At 37.8% G+C, this 25,878-nt stretch overlaps 2 protein-coding genes across 3 annotated transcripts in view; both read left to right on the forward strand.

The window, feature by feature from the left end:
• LOC139127187 (uncharacterized) overlaps positions 1 to 18,050 on the forward strand; it is a 55,412-nt gene extending 37,362 nt beyond the window's left edge. Inside the window, exon 6 of the mRNA XM_070693118.1 lies at positions 17,884 to 18,050. Coding sequence (XP_070549219.1) covers positions 17,884 to 17,903 — 20 coding nt within the window. The 3' untranslated portion in view covers positions 17,904 to 18,050. The remainder of the gene's footprint in view (positions 1 to 17,883) is intronic.
• Positions 504 to 13,872, forward strand: LOC139127175 (uncharacterized). Of its 2 annotated transcripts, XM_070693103.1 has the most exons (7): positions 2,965 to 3,117; positions 7,577 to 7,655; positions 8,909 to 8,984; positions 9,434 to 9,682; positions 10,943 to 11,029; positions 12,882 to 13,000; positions 13,582 to 13,872. In XM_070693103.1, exons 2-6 carry the CDS (start codon positions 7,605 to 7,607, stop codon positions 12,998 to 13,000), a joined length of 582 nt encoding a protein of 193 aa, XP_070549204.1. In that variant the 5' UTR covers positions 2,965 to 3,117; positions 7,577 to 7,604; the 3' UTR covers positions 13,582 to 13,872. The 2 variants fall into 2 exon arrangements, with proteins under 2 accessions (XP_070549194.1, XP_070549204.1); XM_070693093.1 differs by lacking the exons at positions 2,965 to 3,117; positions 7,577 to 7,655 and adding an exon at positions 504 to 591.
• Positions 18,051 to 25,878: the final 7,828 nt, after the last annotated feature.

The raw sequence follows: 25,878 nt of genomic DNA on the forward strand, positions 1-25,878 counted from the left end.
TCCCTATCTTCTTAGTTTCCGGATTGTTTGACCCAATATTTAGGAATCAGTGCAATCGTCGGCCCTGCTGGGCGGGGTGGACCAAGCGTCACTCCAACTTTGTTATCAAATCCATCCCTGGTGATGCTGTCTTTTAATTTTTTGGTCAAAATTGCATGTATACCAAATCCCTGGCTAGCGCTCCAGTGTATGCACAGTTTCAACGGCTTGTAATCGTAGGACAGTGTACCTTTCTTGCTCCAGGAAATCAGGAAATCGTTGTTTTAATTAATAACGACAATGAAATATAAGCAATGATTAATCAGGATATGACAGGCATTGTGTAAGAATTGGCCAGGCCCATACAATTAATTTAATTGTCCCGTCCCAATTTCTACGGGAAGCCCATTATGGTGAATATTAAAATTAAAGCGGAAACGTGAGTTGAGCATCGCATTTTACCCTACCAGGCTTTATATAGAATTGATGTTTAAATTGTATCTGGTAGTTTATTCTCTGGCTTTCAACCGTAAATTACGAATGCCGAACGGCTGACCGAAGATGGAAGCAAGCATTTACTTGGTGTTGGGATTGTCATTGCTGGCGGTCACGGTGAGCTGTCTCTCTATCTCAGAAGTCTCCATATTGTTTCCCATAATTACCAAACATGATTAGGATGCCATCTGCAACTTTTCATGTTCTGGTGCCATCGTCGGACCTGCTGTCAAAGCAAGATGGGGTAGGCCAAGCATCGATCACTCCAACTTGTTATCAAATCCATCGGTGATGCTATATTTTTTTGGTCAAAATTGTATGTATGCCAAATCCCTTGCGCCTGTGTATGTACAGTCTCAATGTCAGGTGTAGCTTTAAAGTTATTCCAAGCTCGATCGCCAGAAGAAAATATATGGACGGTAGTTCAATGTTTTCAAAAATATAGTTTAAACAATGAAAATTCCACCGTCGTTAACACCAACATTTTACGTTCCACGAAAGCTAAAGTGGTCATGACAAACTAGGCATAGAATGTCACCTGTGCTTAATCCGAACCTGGTTTATTTGATAGTCTGGTTCCCATTAGAATGTCATACGCATTTCTTCAGCACAGCGCAGCCAGCGGTAGAAAGAGGATAGGGAACCAGACGAGTTTATTTTAGGGCGATGAAAGGTCAACAAGCTTGCCAGGTAATAAATGAGTGTGTGCACGCAATTGATAAGACACGCACTGAAGTATGTCGTCCCAGGTACCGACAACATTGACATACCGAGGTCGTATATTTTTAGAGTGTGAATGGTGACAAGTCTGACTCTATATACTAAGTTGTGTTGTAAGACGGAGAGAAATAGCATAGGTTAAAACCTGCTGTTTCCATGGAGATGCAATGTCGCTTCGATACGATACAGTTCACCTCATAGGAAACTATGTGACGCTAGTGTATGCCGTCAAATTGTTTCAAGCGAATGCTATGCAAATTACTACAAATTAGGTGGACAAAACTAAGACAACTGGAATGAAATGTTATCGCAGCTTTACAATACAGTGTCACAGCCAGCAATCATAAATCACGCTGTACTTTGTATCCACTGGATCTATCACATATCACGTGGTCTAGTGTCACTTAGTTTCCAAAACAAGAAGTTTTTGCTGTGGCGTCACCTTATAAAAACAATACGGATATTTTCCCAATTATTTCAAAAGAAAGATTCCTTCGGGTCATCGTTTTGCCCGAGGTTAGGACCATCTAAAAGAATCTTCTCCCCAGAATCCTAGCGTTGTTTGGACAACTGTGTATGTAATTCTAAAGAACTCATTTGCCAATATTTGAGTATACAATATCTATCCCCAAATACGAAATTTTGATCAAGAACACTAACTCATGAACAATGCTGAAAAAGGCTTTCGGCCATATCACCTTATATTCTGCTTCGGGTGAAAACCTAATACGTTAAGCACTGCCAATTTAAGAGGGCGATTTTTCTGCTCCAAAGCTGGCTAGCATGTCTGTTGGTACATGGAGCACTATTAGTTGACAAGCTGACAATATGTTTATCAAAAGCTATATTAATTGTCCAAGGATATCTCAGGTATCTGTAGGGACCGACAAAGATTGCTTGACATTGAACAGACTGCGTTAACAAATTTGGGAAAGGTGGCTGAATGTTATTGTGTTAGGTTGAATTTCAAGTTTGCACTTTTCTAAAAGTAAAGCTGGAAGCACAAAACACTTGGCCAGAGCTTGAAAGAAAAAAGTTTCAGCAGGACGAAGTCATTTGATTATTTAATTATCCTCTTATCAATGCGATGCAAAACACATGACGATGTGGGTTATGTTTCAGTTCCCGTTTGAAAACCAGATATTACTGAATCCGGCCGTCATGTGTTTCGCCAAATAAAACAGTCTTCAAAAATTACATTCATTTCCATATCACAAGCCACCATTACCAGATCTTGTTTCAAAGTGAAAAAAGACAGACTCTATATATTGTTGGCTTTGCTGTTGAATGCTGGCTGATGCAGAGAATGACTGTTTTTCATACACATTACGAAAAACTAGCCAGGACCGTTCCTCAGGGAGTACATGCTTTAAGTGCCGTTAATTGTCGACCTCAAACAAAATTCAATGATGAAGAGAATACAAATATTTACAGATACCAGCGTAAAATATAAATTTTATTGTTATTGCCTACATTTCCTGTATTTAAGTTTTATTTACATGATCTTTTTGAAACTTTCAATTTGGTTCTGCTTTGCTCTGTTTTGAAAGAGACGCTGTGCACTAATAATATACTTCACTTGGAATCTTTAATTTTGAAGACGCGAAACACATCGAAAATATCTTCAACTAACGAGTTTGGTGACCTCAAGTGCCAAAGGAGACAACAGTTTGGCATAATTAATGATTAACATGGTCATGTGACAGCACGACTGTGAACAATTCAAGTTGTGTTTTCCACTAGAATTCATCTACTTGGGTCCTTAGCGGGACTTGTAATGATATTTTCATAATTGAACGTCATTGATGAAATCGTTGATGAAATTGGACTAAATATAGTAGTGTTGTATCTAAAACACTGAACTGATATACCCTGTAGCAACATTGCAGAGGCTTTCGTCGCGATCTTCAGACTACCTTGCAGGTAAGTGGCATTGTTTAAACTACAACTGCATTATGCGCGCCTGCAGTCCTGCAAATTGTTCGTGGTATTAGCCGTGTCTTGACTATGCCGTTAAGCCATGACACTGTTTGTCGAGAGAGAAAGGGGAAGAGGTCATAACAGTTTGACAGAATCAGCAAAACAGTTAAATTATTCATAACGCGGAAGCGAAATGATATAATGATAGAGTTTACTTTGTATAATGATAGAGTTTACTGTTTATCTGTGACATAACGATACATCAGTAATTTTTACATGCACATTCCTCATAGTTTCCACAAAGGTCTCTATAAGATTTCAATGTGATTAAATTGACATGATTCATGAACTATATGCTTTGTGACGTACGTGGACTGTCAAGCCCGCCCAGCGCTTGTTTCGTACCATACATTACGAAGCGATAGCAACCAAACAATCTGGTCCACCTTTGACACAAAGCAATTCATCTTTGGCTATGTATTATAACCACATGTCTCAAATAACAGTTAGTACCTGTCTCTGAAGTCATGTCGTGACATGCACTATGCTGTTACCCAGACTGCACTTGGGGCTCTCGTTGAGCCGCCCCTCACAGTCAATTTTTGGACAATCAACTTTTTCCATGCATATTTGCGATTCTCTTATTGATTAAACTTACCTTTTCTTGGTGGCAAATGATTATTCGACCAGTTCACGTTTATCAGAACGATTCGCACAATTCAATTTCATGATAATTGAGATAGCTCATACACCTTCACCATTATTTTTAAAAGCATCTTGAACCTCTTGCAACGTGATGATATTCTTGGTCAGATTGTGTCGGTTTTCGACGCATATGAATCTAACGCGTGGATAAAAGAGACGGTGACATCATTGTAATGCAATTTTCCCTACTGATTTACTGTAAAATAGAAGACACACAATAGTATAAAATGAATATGCAGCTATGTGCAGGTATTCACAACAGAATGGTCACCTCATGACTAAGTGGGAAGTATATCGACGACGAATCATAACAAAAGTGTTTGCAACTAATCGTCAAATGGGAAACATTGATATCCTTGATTTGGCATAATAAGTAGGTTTGTTGGAAAGGGGGCTTGAAAATATATGAAGTGTCATGTTTGAAGGGAATTTATCACTCGGTTAATTTCATCCTTTCAATCAGTCAATCAATTAATCAAAAATATTTATAACGCACCATAATCAACAAGCAATGTTTATTCTCAGAGGCGCTCTCGCCACACACTTTGGCTTCAAAACAGAAGCTGTTAGAGGGCCAGTGGCTGTAATTTTAAACGATTTCCCCTCTATTTTTGTATGTAACATCATATACGTTTTTGTGTTTATTCCAAACATGTTGATATGCACAGAATTCAACTTTTTATCTCAGCTTGTACATGAACCTCAGTTCAGACAACATTAACACACCTATCGACGCTGATGAAGAAAATAGTTGGTGTTTGAGAATGCTTTGGGAAGTAGACTAAGAACATGCAATCGACATACAAAACACATTGTAAAAAGATCATAGTCATGACCAGTAATTTTCTTCAAAGGTTCCGCTGAAGTTATTCGCCTGTAAATCTTAACAAAAGTATAATTATCTGTCACATGAACATCTTGACTTGACAACTCTGAGGCTTTTCTTATTGTAAATCAAGCTCACTGCACTGAGGGCGATGAACAATTCATATTACTTACATATTAAAAATATAGTAAGTTTTGTCAGGGAAATTATTTAACAGGTACCTGTACTGAGACTACTAGTACCATGAAAAGTTAAATAATACTTTTAGGTGAAATTCCAATATCATAATTGTTGTCAACATCTGAACTTTTAAATACCCTATTTGAATCAAGTACATTTGTATCAATTATCAAACACCTATAAAAGCACAAATTAATTTAGTTTAGCATTGTAAAAAAATTATTCTTAGTTTTCTCATAGACTCCGATGTATAGTGAATCAACATTTCGGTGAAATTCCAAAATCAAATTTCTTGCACACATATCAACCTTTAACCATCCTAGGCTAACTAAGTACTTTAAAATGAATTATCAAATGTCTATAAATACACAGATTTTGATAGTTTTGTATTGGAAAAAAATTATTCATTTTCCTCATAGACTCCCATGTACAGTGAATCTACATTTTGGTATAATTCCAAAATCCAATTTCTGGTGAACACATCCATTTGTTACAACACTAATCTAATCAAGTACATTGATATCAATAATCGAGAGTACATAAATACACAGGTTTACCTATTTTTGTATTGGAAAAAAATTATTCATACTTTCCCCATAGACTCCCATGTATAGTGGATGAACATTTTCAGTGAAGTTCCATAATCATATTTCTTGTACACATAATATGCACCTTTAACCATCATATTCTAATCAAGTACAATTATGTTAATTATTGAACATCTGTATATGCACTAGTATACCAAGTTTTTCATTGGAAAAAAAAATATTCACTATTTTATCATTGACTTCCATGTATAGTGGATGAACATTTTTGGTGAACTTCTAAGGTCAAACTTTTGTCCACATGCCTGTTGTAACAACCCTATTTCCTTTAAGTACATTTATGAAAATTATCACATATCTATAAATGCATAGATATAGTTTTGCATTGAAAAAGTATTACATAGATTTCTCATAAATGTATGAGAAAATATATGTATGCCTTGTGTGGTGAATCAACATTATCAACAGCTGATTTTAATGAAATCCAAATATCAACATTTTGTACACACACGCTCGTGCAAAAATATTGCGATCCACCAGTAATTTCTGTCCAACCCCTTTGAGGGGTAATTTCAAAATTATAGCAAGTCAGAAGGGGAAATCTGAGAATTAACACCTTTTGAGTTTTGTAAGGAAAGTCATTGAAAAATTCTGAGCTCTTTTGGGGATTCTATTGCTCCATACCCACGAGGTGTTTGTGTGTGCAGCTTTACTCAAGCAATTGGGGGGGTGGTGGTCATGAATTTTTTGTCATCTTGAAAGGGGGGGTCATCAATTTTTTGTACAATGACTGATGCGCAGGACGAATTTGCCGGCCCATCCCGGCCATAATAACTGAACACTGCCTAAGCTAGCCGACATGTGCAGTAATATCACGTACCGTACTTCTTTATTAAATAATCAAGTCATGTAGACATTCTACACATTGATGACTGTGCAGTGCGTTCGCCGGGCCCGAGCCAGGAACCATAGCCACTCGTATATGCCAGTCAACATGTAGGCCTACAGGCCTACACTAATATAACGTACGGTGATTCTTTTATTGAATAATCAAGTCGTATATAGACATTCTACATATTAAATACGATTGGGCCCAGCAATGTGCCAAGCGCCTGTGGGTGAAGATACTGAAGTGGTGGAAATGGCAGAACATCAGGTAGAAGGTAACGGTTTGGCCAATCCACCAGACCTGCATCAACAAGTAATAACGTTTGCCCCTTGCTTTCTGTTCAATTTTCAGGTAAATATTCAGGGTACCTTGGTAAAATGCACATGTAATGGTAAAGTAACAATAATTGCATATTGTGAAGGCAATAGGAGGAAACAGCTTGTAATCAGACATGAATATACTTTTCTAGCTTCAGGAAATGGCCAATTGTTGTTTTCATTAATAACGGCAATGAAATATAAGTAATTACTAATCAGGATATGACAGGCATTATGTATGAATTGGTCAACACATGTATTTACAGTAATTAATTGTCCCAGTTTATATGGGAAGACCATTATGGTTTATGGTATTAAATAATTGTGAAAACGTGAGTTTAACATGGCATTTTAGCTTTAACAGGCTTTACATAGAGTGGATGTTTATATTGTATCTGGCAGTTTTTTCTCTGGCTTTCAACCATAGCTTACGTCTTATGAAGATGGAAACACGAATTTACATTGTGTTGGGCTTGTCATTGCTGGCGCGCGCGGTGAGCTCCCTATCTTCATAGTTTCCGGATTGTTTGACCCAATATTTAGAAATCAGATCAATCGTCGGCCCTGCTTGGTGGGGTGGACCAAGCATCACTCCAACTTTGTTATCATATCCATCCCTGATGGTGCTGTTTTTTGGTCAAAATTGCATGTATACCAAATCCCTGGCTAGCGCTCCAGTGTATGCACTGTTTCAACGGCTTGTAATCGTAGGAAAGTGTACCTTTCTTGCTCAGGAAATCAGGAAATCGCTGTTTTAATTAATGACGACAAAAGAATATAAGTAATAGTTAATCAGGATATGACAGGTATTGTGTATGAATAGGCCAGCCCCATAAAATTAATTTAATTGTACCAATTAATACGGGAAGCCCATTATGGTGAGTATGAAAATTAAAGCGGAAACGTGAGTTGAGTATCGCATTTTACCCTACCAGGCTTTATATAGAATTGGATGTTTAGAATTGTATCTGGTAGTTTATTCTCTGGCTTTCAACCGTAGATTACGAATGCCGAACGTCTGACCGAAGATGGAAGCAAGCATTTACTTGGTGTTTGGATTGTCATTGTTGGCGGTCACGGTGAGCTGTCTCTCTATCTTAGAAGTCTCCGTATTGTTTCCCATAATTACCAAACGTGATTAGGATGCCATCTGCAACTTTTCATGTTCAGGTGTAATCGTCGGACCTGCTGTCAAAGCAAGATGGGGTAGGCCAAGCATCGATCACTCCAACTTGTTATCAAATCCATCGGTGATGCTATATTTTTTGGTCAAAATTGTATGTATGCCAAATCCCTTGCGCCAGTGTATGTACAGTCTCAATGTCAGGTGTAGCTTTAGAGGTTATAAACGGCAAGCGAGGGTATTTGCTTGCGGATATAAGACCTCTGGGGTGAAAATTAGCATATTTGGCGGGAAATAATCACCGAGCGAAGTGAGGTGATTATTTCACCCAAATATGCTAATTTTCACCCCAGAGGTCTTATATCCGCAACCAAATACCCGAGCGCACCGTTTATAACCTCATTATAATATGCTAATGTTAAAAACAAGTGGACAATTTCGTTATTTAGGGCCGAAGTTGGAACGAGAGTTCAGGATCGCGGAGCGCCCAGCCTCATACAAACTCGAAAAAAGAACGTTTCAGAACGTGAGCGCGTGCACAGTTGAATTCATTAAATACGGTTACGCAACGCATCGATATCGCGATTAGACATCGAACTTTTTTACTCCAAAAAACGCTCATAAAACTTTAAAAAATTACGTTGTTGTTACATAGCCTCCGCTGCTTACATAAACTCTTCATATGTTGGTTCGTCAAGCTCCACAAGACTAAAATTTAACGATCAAAATCAATCTGAAGCCATAACTTGTTCGACATTATGGCGCGTTGAGCTCTCAAGTTGGCGTTCGAAATTTGCGCGAGCTCTAAAATGTTACGCGGCGCGCAGGTCGTCTTGTTGAGCATATAAACCCGGGCTCCAGCCAATCAGATTGCCGGATTCCAGAAAAGCATATTATAATTAGAGTTATTCCCAGCTCGATCGCCATAAGTAAATATTTGGACGGTAGTTCAATGTCATCGTGTGAAATACTTTGAATTCAAAGTTGACCAGCTTGGAGCGAAGTTGACCATGCATGCATGGGAAAGCGCACCTTAAAAAACGATGGTCGCTATCGCTGAAATATAAACGACATCAGTATTAAAGTGCAGAGGACACCTATCAGCAAAGAACAAACCCGCTTATTTTTTGGCCGTGAACATTTTTAAAAGTAATTTATCACCCAAACAAAATAGCGCAAAACACTAAGTATGTGTTTATCATGTTTTAGGCGGTGAATGGACGGACGCAACCAGTCCATAGATTCGACAGTATCGATGAATACTATCAAGAAATTGAGGTTGAAAGTAGGTGCATAAGAATTGTAACACTGTGACACCAATTTTGAAGCATTAACCGTTTCTGTCTGCTACAGTAATGTACCGAAAACCTGTCACACTTTTGAACATGGTGTGTATATATCCAGCATCAAAACGAATATTTTTCATCTTCATTGATATAGAAATCATTAATTTACGCTTACTCGTCTATGAATCTCGAAAGGACCCTTAAAATATGAATATTTGAATCGATGAATATCAACAAATAATTTACGGAGTCGTTTGATGTATCATAGAAGACTAGGAAGAACATGTTTAGAAAAAAAACAGAACAACTGAAAGTGTGTAAGCTTATATTTCCACATCATAGTTAAAAACTCATGGAATAGTAAATTCACGTTCGTAATGTAATACGGTTTCATGTCCCATTCAAAGATCAAAGAAACTGTCTGAACTGTCGGTGATCTTCGTTTCAGGATGTTCTTCTGGACCTGGATATCTATGTCCGTCAACAAATCCATTCTCAGCCGACGTGCAATGCATGTCCTCCGTCCGAGCGTTGTGTGAGGATCCAGCCCTGTGCGACATCGAAGGGATGTGCGCGGAGCTAGCAAGGTTAACCGGTGACGTAATGGGAGTGGAGATGGGAGTGGAGATGTGCGTTGAGTCACTGATAATGTCAATGTGTGTCTTTGCAGACATTACTGAAATTGTGGAAGAAAATCGTGAGTACATTTAGACGGGATCCCCTCCCTCTATCCTCCCCCAAATAATGACGCCACCCCTTAAACTCTAATTCCCGGAGTTTCCAGTCTGGCTCCCTTCATCTCTTTAACATGTGCAGGAAGAAAGTGACCATGCACGTACATACAAACTTTCCTCATCCCACCGACAACTTTTTCCCATTTATTACAACATTATGAAATTATCCAAATTCAATCCGCTAGCATCCGTTGGCTCATTGTGAGAGGGGTACCTCAATTTAAAAAAAATACAACCGGACATGAACATTTACGCAATTTACCAAAGGCGTCTACTTTCGAATCGTGTAAGTCACTTAAGGTAGTATGCACCTCGAAAGTGAAAGACTAAAACTTTTGCTCTAACTTTCCTCAAGGAATCTTTCAATCATTCTCTTTCAAAATCAAGAATAAAAATAGGGGGTCACCGCGCAAATTTGGTACGACAGAAACAAATTACCCAAGATTTACCGATATTAGAAATTCAAAATGGCCGCCATCCCTGTGTTAACCCTATGGAGAAAAATAAAAATTTTCGAATGTCGAAAAAACTAAGCCGGTGAAAAGTTTTCTTTCACCAAGAGCTTTAAAATGAACCCCTACATGTGGTATATCAGAAGAGAATTGTAAAAGTTTGAAAGTCCCAATGTCTGTCCCCGATGTGCGTTTTACCTTAATATTCCAATTGCCATCCACTCATTAAACATATAATTGTAATTTCAATCCGCAACAGTACCACTGGCTTTTATCATTTACAATTAAAATGTTCTCGTGTTTTCCGTGAGGCGCCAGTGATGTCAGTATGGACCCCGGTGCATGGACAATAAGGGACTTGCATCAACATGTTCAAACCATCCCTCCGGGCATATAAAATAGCAGAAGAGTTCGAACAAATAAATTTGTCTTGGTCTTTTCACTCACTCATTTGATAAATCAAGAATATTTAAAAGGGCGAGATTGCGCAAAAATTATTGGGAATCATTCACACAACACGATAATTGTTTAGTCCGGTGTTGCGATATGGGCATCTCTGTAGGGATCGCCCCCTACAGTCGGGTTTTTTTTTTCAAATTGACATCATTTCGTTTTGTTGCTTCATGAGGAACGTATGATTTTCCATTAACAAGACAGTAAAGACCACACACTGTAAAAGCATTACAACAGAAACAACTTTCATCCTCATCATCATCTTGTTTCCATCCTCAATGATCGATAAAAATTGTGCATCTCTCTACCTCTTTGCAGATGTGATACCGGATTTTGGAATGGGTGTCCCACTCGACACATCCGTCCTTGCTAGGCTGATGCAGGTACCTGGCATTGACGTAAAATGTACGTGCACCTCTTTGATGCTATCCTGTGACCTTAAGCGCTCTTCGCTTTATTGTTCACTTACTCTCCTTCTTCAGCTTTGTGGTAAATGTCGTGTTGCAAACTAATCGGCTTTCCTTTGCCAAAAAGGCGCTCGCTTTTCTGTTTAATTCTTCGTCCAATTCGCTTTAACACGATTGGAACTAATTTGGGATAATTGGATTTTCATATTTTGCAAATTTCTCAAAAGTGTTATGTGCCATATAGCTGAATGTTGCAATATTGCAAATTACTCATAAAAACAAGTGTGTAATATAAAAAGAAAAGCAGATGAGATAACATTTGTAGATTAAATTGACATTACTTCACCATCCAATTTTCCCAAATTAGTTCCAATCGTGTTCTTTGTTGTTGTTTAAACGTAAGAAAGTCAGTTTCGTCCACATTAATAGGAACAACTTCGCTGCATATACCCAAAGAAACAAAATTATCTTTTCCTGCTAAATCCTTATAAAATGTTAATTTTTTGAGATTCTATCCTACTGATCCGGGTTTCAGTGAACGTCAATGTTGTAGAACAGATTCCCTCAGTGATTTTACAAAGAAACATAGTTCTACATTCCCGGATGTTAAACTATAACGTAAATGTCATGCAGCAGTAAGAAAAAAAGATTTCTCTTCTTTAAAGCTCCATAAGCTGTATCTTTTGGCTATTTTTTCAGACCTTTTGTTTTGTGGTTTCCCTACACTTTCTGCATTAAGTCCCTAAACTGTAATTTAATCCGAAGTATTTAGCATATCAACACAACCTATATGAGTATAATCTCCATTTTTACTGTTGAAAATTGTATTCAAGCCTGGACTAGAATTCATTTGTAAACAATAAACAATGATCATACAAAAAGGAATACTCGAAAGTTCATCATGACAAACGGATTAGAGTCAGACACGGTAGTTGATATACAGAAGCAGAATACACAGAAAAACTTACCACAAGTTACAGTTATGTCCCTTTAAGTTTGATTTTCAAAAGTACTTCACAACTATGAACATATATCCCCGTTCGAGCGTACAGTCTACCAATATTACTATAGGAGGTTGTTTACATGTCCTCCCCAGGGGTGGGGGTAAGGTGTGTCTTGGTCTCATCACACGTTTCTTCTTGCAATATACGGTTGACTATGATATGTATTGCCAGTGGAGATGTATACTACCAACCTTTGGAGTCTTGGTCTCATCTCAGCAATGGTTTTGTAAAGATTTCTTTTTCTCCTTCACTGTTTCACACATTTGTTCTTTGACAATATTATTACACGAAGTTTTATCCACAGTTCCTCCAAGAAATAGCAACAGTATCTCCAAGGTCAACAAGGAACGCACCAGCAAGGGTATAACAGTCCTCTGTTATGCCCTTTCTGCTGCGGTCATTGTCGATTTTGTCAAATTACATGTAATCAGGTGATAATCTGGCGACAGCGTCCACAGATTAGTAAATTACCCTTGCTTGCTTTGGCACATCAGGCAATCAAACGCATCAGATAACGCTACACGGTGATAAAACTCCGCGTAAGATTGTCAAAGGACAAATACATGAAAAAGTGAAGGAGAAAAAGAAATCTTTACAAAAGATGAGACCAAGACGCCAAAGGTTGGTAGTATAAATCTTTATTGGCAATCCATATCATCGTCAAACATATTGATATGAAATAAATAGTGGTAGGAAGAAACCTGTGCTGAGACCATGGTGAGACCAAGACACACCTAACCCCCACCCAATCCCCGGCGACGGACATGTAAACAACCGCTATGATATTACCCGAAACGATATATGAGAGTTAATGCATTTCAAATTCTTTCTTAAAATTAATCACAGTGTGTAAGGATGGGACAATAAAGTGTCCCGACGGACAATGTCTTGCGGTTAAAGATCTGTGTAATGACGACGGCTGTAAGTGTAACGGACATCAATCCTCAGTGTCATCGACACCATGAGTAAGTCTAAACATTCCAAAAGTATCTGCTTAGAAAAAGGGAATATCATCATCATCATCATCATCATCATCGCCATCATCAATATCATCATCATCTATTATCCTTGGTGTTGGCAGCTTTAGATTTTGGTGATAAATACGGTGGTTTCAATTGGGTTCAAACTGACAACGTACGGTACCCAGTCACCTAGCAGAGAAGCCACAGACAAAACCACTCGGCCAAATCCCCAATCTCAAAAAGATTGGTTCAATAACCGAGCTAAGTTGTTACAATTTTTCTGACTGCGACCCCTCCACACGCTGTAGAAGAAATTAACAGGAAGAATCGAATATATTTACAAAATTTGCAAAAGAAACTGGAAGACCGAGAGATGGGTAGATATGTAGACAGAGAGACATGCAGGCAGATTGGGGACGGATGGATAGATAAAGACAAACAGACAGACAGATATCCTAGACGCATGGAGGGGTAGGGAGAGAGGGGTAAATACATCAGTTGGCGGACAGACCAAACTGACTGAGTAGCATCCACACTTAAGGCAATACAATTGCTATTTCTTGTTTATTCTGGTACTTCAACAGGAGCAAAGTACACAGAAATGGGAGTACTGGGACGTGGCCGAAGATCAGTTGGAAGAAAGTCCAATTGGTTGGAATTGTTTCAATATGTGATATAGAGCTACATGCAAACGAGAGGACATCGCCATGCGGCGCCACGGCAACATTGAACAAGCTTTAGGTCTCAGAGCGAAAGCTGTAATGCACTTTCATTATTTCACTATAATTCAATTTGTCGTTGCCCTGTAGTATATATTTCTGTCATTCAAATGGCTGAACATTTGCTTCCCAAACTAAACTTTAAAAAATGAAAAACTTGTCTACGCTGTGTCCTTGTATGTATGTATGTATGTATGTATGTATGTATGTATGTATGTATGTATGTATGTATGTATGTATGTATGCATGCATGCATGCATGCATGCATGTATGTGTATATGCGTTGCTCTTTAAATGTAACCTGTGATGACTCAGGCTACTGCCTATATGGTATAGTCGTCATAAGTAATGTTTACAGCCTGATTCCCTGGCTAATCATTACACCGTAATCGCCTCGACAAATCGAAGCATACAGTATGAGAAAATGTTGCCCCAGTTGGTACATGACCAGTAATTCACGAAGACAGTTCGGGTGAAAACTAGTGCAGACCTCCGAGATTTGATACATGCAGTGTTTGATACCTGCAGTGTTGCTATGTTGTTTGCGTAATTTGTTATCTTGCATATTAAACGGTCGTCGGAAGTGCGCCAGTGCGAGTTTCTTGTTTGCAAACAATGTATTTCGCGCACGATATCTTGATGCACCTCATCATCATAGCTGCAACATTTGAATTATACGGTGAACATTATGACAGACATGTTTTAACTTTCATCAATCACCATCTACCTTGGATACAGTGTTAACGTAGCTCGTATGGGTCCCATACGAACTTTGAGCGCAGGAGAGTTTCACCTGAAACCACAGATTTGGTGTTCTTGCACAATCTGAATTGTTGTAATTATAAATGAGATGACATATGTATTAAGGTAGGATCTGCCTCGAAAATGAAACACTTAAACTTTTGCTCAAACTTTCGTTAATGAAACTTTCAGCCATTCTCTTACTAAATCAAGAATAAAAATCGGGGGTCACCATGCAAATTTTGGTACTAGAGAAACAAATAACCCAAGATTTATCGATATTTAAAATTCAAAATGGCCTCCATCCCTGTGTTAAGTCTATGGAGAAAAAATAAAATTTTCGATTTTCGAAAAAGTAAGCCAGTGAAAAGTTTTCTTACACGAAGAGCTTTAAAATGAACCCCCACAAGTGGTAGATCGGAAGAGAATTGTAAAAATTTGAGAGTCCGAATATCTGTCCCCGAGGCGCGATCTACCTTAACTGATATATTATCATCTTATTTTGCATATTCTTCGGAGATACTTGTCGACCCCTAGAGATTTGCATAAAACTCACATGACATTGTTGAAAAAATGTCGAGTTCGATAACTCCAAGTATGTTAATACGTGTGCGAAGCGATGAAAATCCAAACAAATGTGGGCGACTTCATACCTCTGTGATTTATCGCTGCCAGTTGGTGCGTAGACGAACACACTTTGCCCTCTCCATCAATTTTTCTCTGGTAATCTCGCATAATTAGCGGTCGATCGACCATTTAATCTAAAACGCGGTCCGTACAAGATGCCATATTTGCTCAGTGCGTAGCGTACTCGATGTTGAAGTGGCATGGCTTCGTTCGTCACTGTGTACACAGTCCGTCCAGCTAGTACTAGTACTGTGCAGAGATGCCGAGTCGGCGATCTAGCAGAAACTAACTCAACTTCTGCGCAGACTCAAAGGTAACGTCTTTGATCGCTAGGAAAACCTGACCTGTGCTGCCACTTCAAATAGTGTTGCATGAAATATAAGAGACACAAGATAAACTGTTGCAATTGATTTTTAGTTCCCCGCGGACGAAGTCCGCGGGGACTTATAGATTGGGTCCCGTCCGTGCGTCCGTGCGTCCGTCCGTCCGTCATCAACAGTTTCTCAGACACTGCTGAACCAATTTTGTTCAAACTTGGCACAAAGTCATAGCACTATGACATACAGATGCACATCGATTTATTTTGCGATACGGTTTCAATATGGCCGCAAGGTGTGGCCATATTTTTGCGATTTTTCATGTCTTTGAATATTAACTCAAACATCTGTGAATTGATTTTGTTCAAACTTGAGACAAAAGGAAAGCACTATGATCTACATGTGCATGTCAATTTATTTAGTGATACGATCGAATATGGCCGCTAGGCGGCAATTTTTTTGCGATTGTTCATGTCTTTGAACCATAACTCAAACATCCATGTTCTGATTTTGTTCAAACTTTGCACAAAAGGCAAAGCACCATGACCTTGATTTGCACGTCAAGTTATTTACAGGCGTCAACCTGTCGCAAATCAGAAGGGCAAGATCATGGCTCTGGTGCGAAAGATGGAGCAAGTAGAAGAAACCAAACATTTGAACCCATCACCTATCATAGTGGGGTCATTATGTCACCGATGACAATGGTAAAGTCAAAGGTAAATATAATAAAATGATATCCCTTTATGTTACGGAACTGCGCTCAAAAGTCGTAAGGCACTGATACGACCAATGTAAATACTGTATCCAGGGTACGATGGTAATTGATGAAAGTTTAAACATGTCTGTCATAATCTCATCGCACGAAATACGTTGTTTGTAAACAAGAAATTCACACAGGCGCAGTTCCGACGACTGTTTCCCTTTAAACGGCGACTCTTGTACACTGCCAACATTTGAGTTTTATATGGCAACATTGGAAACATTTGTCCATCGAAATTAGGCTTGTGCCCTAAAAACTTGAACTTGTGTCTTCTAAAATTCAGGGGAGGTTCACCCAAATTACAGTTGTGTCTGAGAAAATTTAGATGTTTCGTCCATACAAATTAGCGTTATGTCCCCACAAAACTTTAACATATGTCTGTCAAAGTTGAAGTTGTGCCCAATAGAATTTAATTTGTGACGTCTGCCAAAATTAGAGTTGTGATCGCGACATTGGAGTTTTCGGTGTTACATGTGGGACCGCACGTATCTCAGTGATCTACAAAAAGACAAAACACCAGCACAATGTACATCTAACCTTGTTTCGTTTGTAATTCAGAACACTCCCATTGGTCACTGTACGTTCGGTCAGTGGGGGAACCAAAAAATGTTTCGACCGTCAAAATTTCACGTGTGGTATTTGTTGACAGGCAGGAAATGTAAAATTTTATTCCGTCAACAAATCACCTATTGAAACACAAAAAGGAAGACAGCTTGCCGTTGACATGTGTCATTTATTCTGAATGACATTTTTGGATAATATCACTCCTTTGTATTTACATGTGTATGAGAGAGCGTAAAATTAGCACTCACTATAATAGCTAGAGAATCATTGGCTATATAAGGAGTACTGACTCGATGATTTGTTAATTGTGAGTTGGTAGACTTATTCAACAGGGAGATACGTCAGATAGAAACGATCAACAATGAGTCTCTCTCTGCTGAAAATTGCCTTTTGCCTTTGTGTGACGACAACGGTGGTGATTTCTGCCAATTTACCACTGCATCAGCAACAACCAAAGGTAATAATCCAAACAGATGCAATTTTATTCATCTTTCACTGTTCGGTAACGCGATTACATTTTAGTCTTATTTCTCAATGATTCTTTTCCTTTGTGTTCCACTATTTTGATTATGAATTTCCTCTCTCCCTCTCTCTCTCTCTCTCTCTCTCTCTCTCTCTCTCTCTCTCTCTCTCTCTCTCTCTCTCTCTCTCTCTCTCTCCTCTCTCTCTCCTTGTATAAAGCAAAGGTAAACAGTGGGTTTGCCGGCTTTACTCTTTATGCAAATGAAGACAGACTGTCCAAAGCCATTGTCGTCCGTTCCGTTTCAGTCTGTGATGATGGTCGCGTCCAGTGAGAGGAGGGTGTATGAATTATTCAGAAATGTGTGACGAATCTGGGGACTGTAAATGTGTCGGTGATCTGATACGATATGCGACGCGTAAGTACTAACCTAACAGCCAGCCCATGTGGTAATAAATAACATTGAAAATATCGCGGTACCTATAAAATCAAAATACCAGCGCTGGAAGAAAATGTGTAAAATCAAACGATAAAGAGAGTCATAAAAATCGCATTCCTTTGATTATTTTTAAAATCACATCATTTCATATTTACAGATAGCAAATCTCTCAACTTATCTCTTAATTTCAAGCATTGGGTATTAATAGAAAACTAAAATTAAAAAGTTAATTCAATGATGTGTTCTGGTTATGTTTCAGAATACCACGAGACATATTGAAATGAGCGGACAGCGCAGGAGGCCCAAGTCGGTCCAATATGGCAATGACGTCATTGGGCATGTTGAGTGGCGACACTGTCATCAGGAATGAATGCCAACTTTTCAAAGCACAGATATTACCAATAAATATGTGGTTATGGATTGAAATATGCATCTACTCGAATGGTTTTCTTTAAACAATGGTGTGCACTGTGTGCATGCATGTATGTATGTATGTGTGTGTGTGTGAGTGTACATGTGTGTGAGTGTGTTTGTTATATCTTGCGTGATGTGTAATACACGAATTGGTCACATCTTGCTGTATACCCGTCCCTAGATACATAAAGAGGGGTCAAGTCATGTCTTTTCGAAGGTCCCTTGCCACATTTCGCGGTCGAGGCAAAGTTTAGTGGAATTTGCTTGTTTCCAAACTAATTCCTTGAACTTTACACAGGCAGTGCCTGACGAGGAAGAGTATGGGCACCTGTGGAACACAAATCATATCTGGAAACGCGCCGTACAACAGGCTCAGCCTCGAAGACTGTTTGACAAAAGTGTCAACTGTTTATAAGAGTTCTTGTCATCATCAGCGGACCGGGTAAGTTTATGTTGTTTCTTAGTGGGCATCAGATTGAAAGAGATCAGTGGGGAGGGAACAGAGTTCGGTTATCTTAGGGGACGCTAAGATTGGGGAGGGGAGGACTGTTGGTGAAAAAATCATCTGTCAGGGAAAAACATGTTTGCAGTTATCCTTTCTGAGAGGAAATGGGGACCGTGGGGAACCTATGCAGATTTAGGATGATTTTCACTTTGTAGGGGAAGAGCAGTTGGGAAAAAAAGCTGTCAGGTCCCCTCAAAATATTGTTCTTTCAAAATACGCTATGGTACATTCAGTCATGTCTGACAATGCTATACCACGTGATTTAACTCTCACACCAGTTACAGTAACAGTTACCGTTTTGAGACTGACAAGGCTAGAGTACAGCACCAGATATACCAGCGGCGTTTTATTAGAATGTCAATGAAGGCCATGAAACTATTATTTATTGGCCATCTGCTCATTGTGATCTCAAATAGAAAACAACCAGAACTTGTTCATTTCAATTTAAAATTCTAAAATGAACAGTGTTACCTTTGGTGAGAACGTGACAAGTTTTGTATCTTCTCCAAAATGCTACCAGTATCGGAAAAAATGGCAAAAACTGGGTCATACCACTTAAATAATGTATGTGGCTACACAACACTCATTTGTTTTATTATAACAGTAGACAAAGGAGTACACAGCTCTATTGCATGTAAATGCACAATCTGTCAATTTGTATATCACTTTATAGCTGCAAAAGGAGTCTGTTTTACCACTATCTGTTTTGTTACAACCGTGGAAATAGAAGTACATTGCTTAAATTGAAAGCCTTTATTTCCCATTACGGCTAAATATGAGCCAGTTAAGACTTTGCTCTCTAAAAACAGAGATTAAAAAACCCCTCACTCTTGGAGGGAAAATTTTCTCTGAAAAAAACTGCGTTAACTCTACCAATTTTATTAGCACTGTGTGGAATAAAGTGATTGCAATAACCTTTAGCAAAGTGAAATGGATACAGCTAGTCTGGTAGAAGAGCGTAGACTGACCTTATAAGTTCCTGTTCTTCACGATCACATTTCTAAACAGCGCATTCCAGAAAGAATGAAACATTTATTTCTTTTTTACCATTTATTTCTCCTTTTAGTTTAGGTCCCTTCCAGCGACCTTGATAGAAACAATATACGAGTATTCTTTTGATAGAAAACTACCAGTATTTCTTTGGAAAATGATGAATTCACAAATGGGACTTTTTCCGTAAACTCGGCATTATTTTTTGACAGGTAGCTGCTATCTGTTATAATATCTTTGTGATATTGTTTATGTATACATGGACCTGTATAGGCCTATTGACATGTCCTCTTTTTTTACAGCAGCTCTAACACTGCTGCTTTTTGTACAACATTTTCATTGCCACTAAATACTCGAACTTTGAACTTGGCAATGATAAAGACTTGACAGAAGAAACAACAGACGCTGACACGGCTTGCCGGTGACTAACATAATGACAATATTCAATTCCTGCTGGAAATAAAGATTTACATCGCATTTTGCAGCGATTAAAAATTTTACAAGGTGAAATTTATTCATATAATATAATTAAAAAATGATTAAAATGACTTTGTAAATAGTGGATATAACTACGAATTGCTTGGTTGATGAAATGTGAAAATATCATAGCCTGCGAGTTGTTCAGTTAATGACAAGTTTAAGTTTTAGTAGGAGAAATACTTAGTTCGACGTGGTTTTGGCGCGTTTCGTTTTTATTAGTGTATTTGTCATGATAAGGTCATTCCCATTGACTTCATATTTTCAATAGAGTATCAAAAATTACAATTTAGCATTTTCTATATTGTCAGTGTTCCAGTGACAGCACTGCCTTTCGGCGATTGCGGTTTTAGGGACAGTGTAAATATGCATGATAGCTCCTTGTGTACACTAAATTATGTATGCAAGGCTTTGTAAGTATTTTTTTTATTTTTCTACTATTAAGTTGTTACGTGCGATTCTAATTGCAATTTTCATTTTTCCATACATTGTTAATTAACTATTCCCATCACTTACTGTGTTTCTCAAAAAGAACTTGAGCAGTGTTTTTTCGTCTTAAGAAAAATTGGCACATGCGCAACTGACGCAAAATAAATCTTGTCTAGCTACAGTCTGGCAACGTCATCATTAATCTAGCAACAGTACCTTCACCAATAGCCTTCGTTTTCCGTGCGAAAACTAGACTCTAAGTAACGAGGTTTTGAGTTGTCAACGATTACTACGGAACCCTGCAATCAAGATTTTGAAAAGGGAACTTAACTATACGTATTTGGGGCCCATGGCTCGAACTTCCCTGTTGACTGACACTGGCGAATGAGCTTACGACATTAAAACACAGTTTGTATTTTAATTTATTCTCCTTTAGATATTGACAGCATTGACATTTTATCGGAAATCGAAAAATGTATTTTCCCCATGGAGTTAACACAGGGATGGCAGCCATTTTGAATTTCAAATGTTGGGAATCTTAGGTAATTTTTCTCTCTAGTACCAAATTTTGCATGGTGACCCCTGCTTCTTTGGAAAGAGAATGATCGAAAGTTTCATCGAGGGAAGTTTGAACAAACCTTTAAGTCGTTCACTTTCGAGGCGCATACTACCTTAACACATGCACAGCATTGCCTTACCAGTCGTTAAGAAGCAAAAAAGAAACGCTGTCGTCGCCAGTTCTGACAAAACAAGTCACTGTGATTCATTGGCAAATACCTTGTCGACTGCTTCGTCCCTGTTAATAGAACGCTAACCAAGAGTCTATAGCTTGCCAATCGAAAGACCAGGGCGTGAAAATAAGTTCTGATCATGATGGAGGGGTGGTTACAATATACATAGGGCGACCGGTTGATTGAATTGAGTCTTCCGTAATGCGATATCCCGAATCAATATTTTAAACACGTTGACAAACGCCGAGACAGGGAAATAAAACGCGCGCTGTTTAATCAGCACTTGATATCCACTTTGCAAAAACCGCGAATTGTTCTCGAATTGAAAGCAGCAGAAAAGAGAGCACGGCGTACAATATCGCATTGATCGATATTCCAATGACGTGAGACACATCAACTGCTATAACAATCGGTTTGTAAACGAGAATGGGTTCATGGTCTGTGTCTTACACCATGTGTGTGTGTGTGTGTGTGTGTGTGTGTATATATATATATATATATATAATATATATATATATATATATATATATATATATATATATATATAAATTTCATTACTTTGTGTTTGAAGTAATTTGTTTATTTATGACGCTCTGCTTAGCATCAAGCACTGTAATTTCCCACGAGGACATCTGTATACTTCGATATATATATATATATATATATATATATATATATATATATATATATATATATATATATATATATTATATATATATATATATATATATATATATATATATATATATATATATATATAATAGCACGGCGTAAGCTCCTTATGATTGTTTAGCGCATGAAACAGCCTGTAGAGTGACAACTACAAGTTCATAGATTCTCAGTATATATATATATATATATATATATATATATATATATATATATATATATATATATATATATATATATATATATATATATATATATATATATATATATATATATAATCGCACAATCGGTGTCTCCACTCATAAGTCGTTCGTTGTTGCCTTTTTATTAAGCAATAATTTAAATAAATACTTGTTTATCATTTTTCATTTCTTTTCTCGTCAGGAGATAATATTGGTCTCTGCAATCTGTGTTGCTTGTTCTCCTTTGCGTTGTTCTTACACGTCGATGTAGTGAACACCTATCGTCATCATCATTTCTTGCTCGGGTAATATCTTGGGTGGTTGCAATGTACACGGCAGTACCTACATCTAAACATACGGGTTAGTGAATGGCCAGAAAAAGATTAAATCCAATGAATAATCACGCTTTCAAACAGCAGTGGTGATTTAGGCTTACAGCTTTGACCTTGCAGTTGTCTGGTCTTGACTGTGTACATGACGGTATCGTCACTGTCGTGAGGTTACTGGGTCTGAATACACATGCAATCATGCATTGAAGAAAAACTTATCATAGCTGCCATCATCCATTGACTGATTTCTAAATGGTATAATATTAATTAGATATTTGCGCAGACTAGATAGGGATATCAAGTTTCACCTGCCCCGAGACTGGCAAGATTCTAGTTTAGACTGAATATGTCACAGAGTAACGTAGACAAATTATATATACTGAGTAATTCTGGGCGATTTTTCTGTGTATTAGATCCGGCCATGTGACTAGCTCTGATCAGCCCATAGCAGTTTCGTGGATGATTTATGTGTTTACATTCTACGCTAAAAGACGTTCAGAATTATGTATTCGAGTATGGGTTTCGCGTTGTGCAATCCATAGGCATTTTAGTACAAGTTTGTGCGGCAAATTTTTTACTGTGTGTGCATTACCCAAGCTTTGCTTGAACGTTTCATGTGCTGAAAAATAGTATATTTGCCGTAGGTATTAAAATGCCTTGCCACAACTTGTGTGATTTATAGACAGTGCTTTGTTATTTTACTTTCCCAGTGTGTATAAGACAGAGTCAAGATACTTTTGCAGAGTATAGATATGACATTAAACGGTCCAATAACCGTTTCCACCCAAGGCAATAAATCACCAGGTCCATGGGACAATAGTGATTTACAAATTTAAGTAGGACCATCCTGAACCACTGATAATTAGTGGTGGTACCAGGTGTCCGGAATGGGTAAGCGTACCCTGCTAGCATGCTACACCCGTCAGGATTGGTCCCAAAATTGTCTAAACACTGCATGAAATGACACAGGACACGAATCACAGCAATTTTACAAGTTAAACAGGGTCATACCTAATCAGTTTGAGGGATGAGTAGGCCCAGTAAGAATGTGTTATGAAAGCGCAATGTTTAATGTATTTTATTATTTTCAATGTAAAGAAAGCCATTGACAGTAAAATTAGGGATGACGTCATATTAGTGTAGGAAGTAAACTGAAATTTTGATTTGTTTCGATATCATGTACTTTCATGGGACCACTACTATATGTTGGTTGTAAGGGTTACTCATTTTGATGGGTATTTCTATGACGTTGGTATAACAGTCAAGTTCACATACTTGGTGATTTTTCTTTTGTGTATTTTTCAGTTAATCGTATCTTATTGTATCGATGGTTGACAAGTCGGAAATAGTTAATGATTAACATTATCACGTGACAGCAACTGATGCCAAGTTAGTAATCCTTGCTTTTGATCGACCGGGACTGTTACTTTGTTCCTGAGTGTTACTTCACGGTTGGATCGGACTCGCAAATTTTTACATGTTTTATTCGTTAATTACCATGATCCCTGTTGAATAATTATCACTACTGACGTGTTCTCTGAAGAAGACAAAAACACGACATTACCATTTGTGTCAGTGGTGAATCTGCGTCACTGTCTCCAGTCAACTTTTCAGGTAAGATGTACTGCTATCGAACAAGTTAGAGTAGTACATACGATATCGTTACCGCATTCAAGTACTTGTATTACTTAAATCGCGTTAGAATATCAATATTAAAAATGCCTTGGGTATTGTAACACTGAAACGTTGCAACAATTTGCTCAGAGACTCTTGTCAGGAAAGCTTTGCTGTAGTTTAGTAGCAGACAATGCATAAAGTCCTTTTGAGTAGAAGAGTCGTATCTCAATCTAAGGCTAGATTTCCAAGAAAAAATATGTATTTATTTATGCAAACAGTGTTTATAAACATTGTGTGAGTACGAAAATACTCCAATAAAGAATCACCATCAATAGATATTATCCATTGGTCTAAAATATTGCATTATATGCATTAGCTCAGCCAAACTCTATATTCTTTTCCGTCCTTAGATTATTCCTCGTCTGTGGGAAATGATCTAGCATTCCTTTAACATACAGTGAACAGTTTAACCATTATTACTATGCTTGGAGAGGCATAGAATTGATAGTTCCTCATTTTATGTAAAAAGCGTCACTGATTCACAAGATATGTAATCACAATAGAATGCTTAAAATTTAAAAATTCGTAGACCACAAAAACCAGAAGCAGAAGAAGAAGCAGGTGCAAAAATTAAATATTGAAAAAAGTCCAATCATATTATGACTTCATTCCAGAATAGATTTGTGTACATGTTACGATAGCTTTGCCCATTTAAAGGTGACTCCAATATTATAATGTTAAAAAACACATGTGTTTAGAAAAAGCCAACGTCCATAAAAGTCAGTCTGATGGACAAAGGCGTCATAGCTCTTACTTGTTAAATGCCATACACTTCAATGTTTAGAAGATGAAAACTAAAATCAATCGATCAGAGGTCATGTTTCACAGTAAGGAAAGAGCTTTGTCATTATTATCAGATCATATGTATTTTGCCATGAGACAGAGTTGACTGGGTTTTGTACGTTTGTAACACGCACACTAGCAATGGTATTGTGTGGACGAATTGTAATGCCCATGGGTGGAGTTTATCACTGTAATCCATCGGCCCAATCGATGACCGTATGTCTATACCTCACTCTACGGTTTTTCACCTGAAAATATTTCTCGGGCTTGATGACAACGGTAACGTTATTTTACTCTATGATACCATAGACCCACCTTTTGGAGGGTCTATGATGATACGCAGACAACGCATATGACATTGGGCATTTTTGTCTCGTCGTGTTATTATTTCGACATGCCTTGACCTGTTTCAGTCGATGATTGAAGAAGTAATCAGTATATTATATGCATACTATTTATCAATGACATTGCCCGTTCCTCCACATACTTCAATTTTAGATTGTTTGCTGACGATACCAATCTATTTCATACTTTCCCTGCTAACCAAGTTAATATAAATTTAAATACTGTCGACATTCACCTCAATACTGTAGTGGACTGGTGCAGGGCTAACAAACTTACTGTAAACTACCTCAAAACAAATTACATTGTCTTCAGAAATCATAACAAACATGTTTTCTTGAATGGTACTCTACACATCAATAATACAGTTATCAATGAGGTTGAAGTGACATCATTTGTAGGTATTCACATGGACAGACATCTTAAATGGTCAAAGCACATTAAAATGATTAATTCTACTATCAGAAAAAAGGTTGGCATCCTTTTCAAATTGAGACAGTTTTTACCACGCAATATCCTTATTCTTCTATACAAAACTTTCATCCTACCACACATCACTTATGGTCTTGAAGTTTGGGGTTCAACATATTCCTCACATCTCAATAGTATCTTTCTTTCGCAAAAAATGGCAGTCAGAGCTATAACTTTCAGTGACTTCACAGCAAACTCAGCTACTCTTTTCAAACAACTTAATATTCTCGATATATACAAATTACATAAATTACA

Source organism: Ptychodera flava, chromosome 3 (assembly GCF_041260155.1).
Source record: "Ptychodera flava strain L36383 chromosome 3, AS_Pfla_20210202, whole genome shotgun sequence".
NCBI classification, from domain to species: Eukaryota; Metazoa; Hemichordata; class Enteropneusta; family Ptychoderidae; genus Ptychodera; species Ptychodera flava.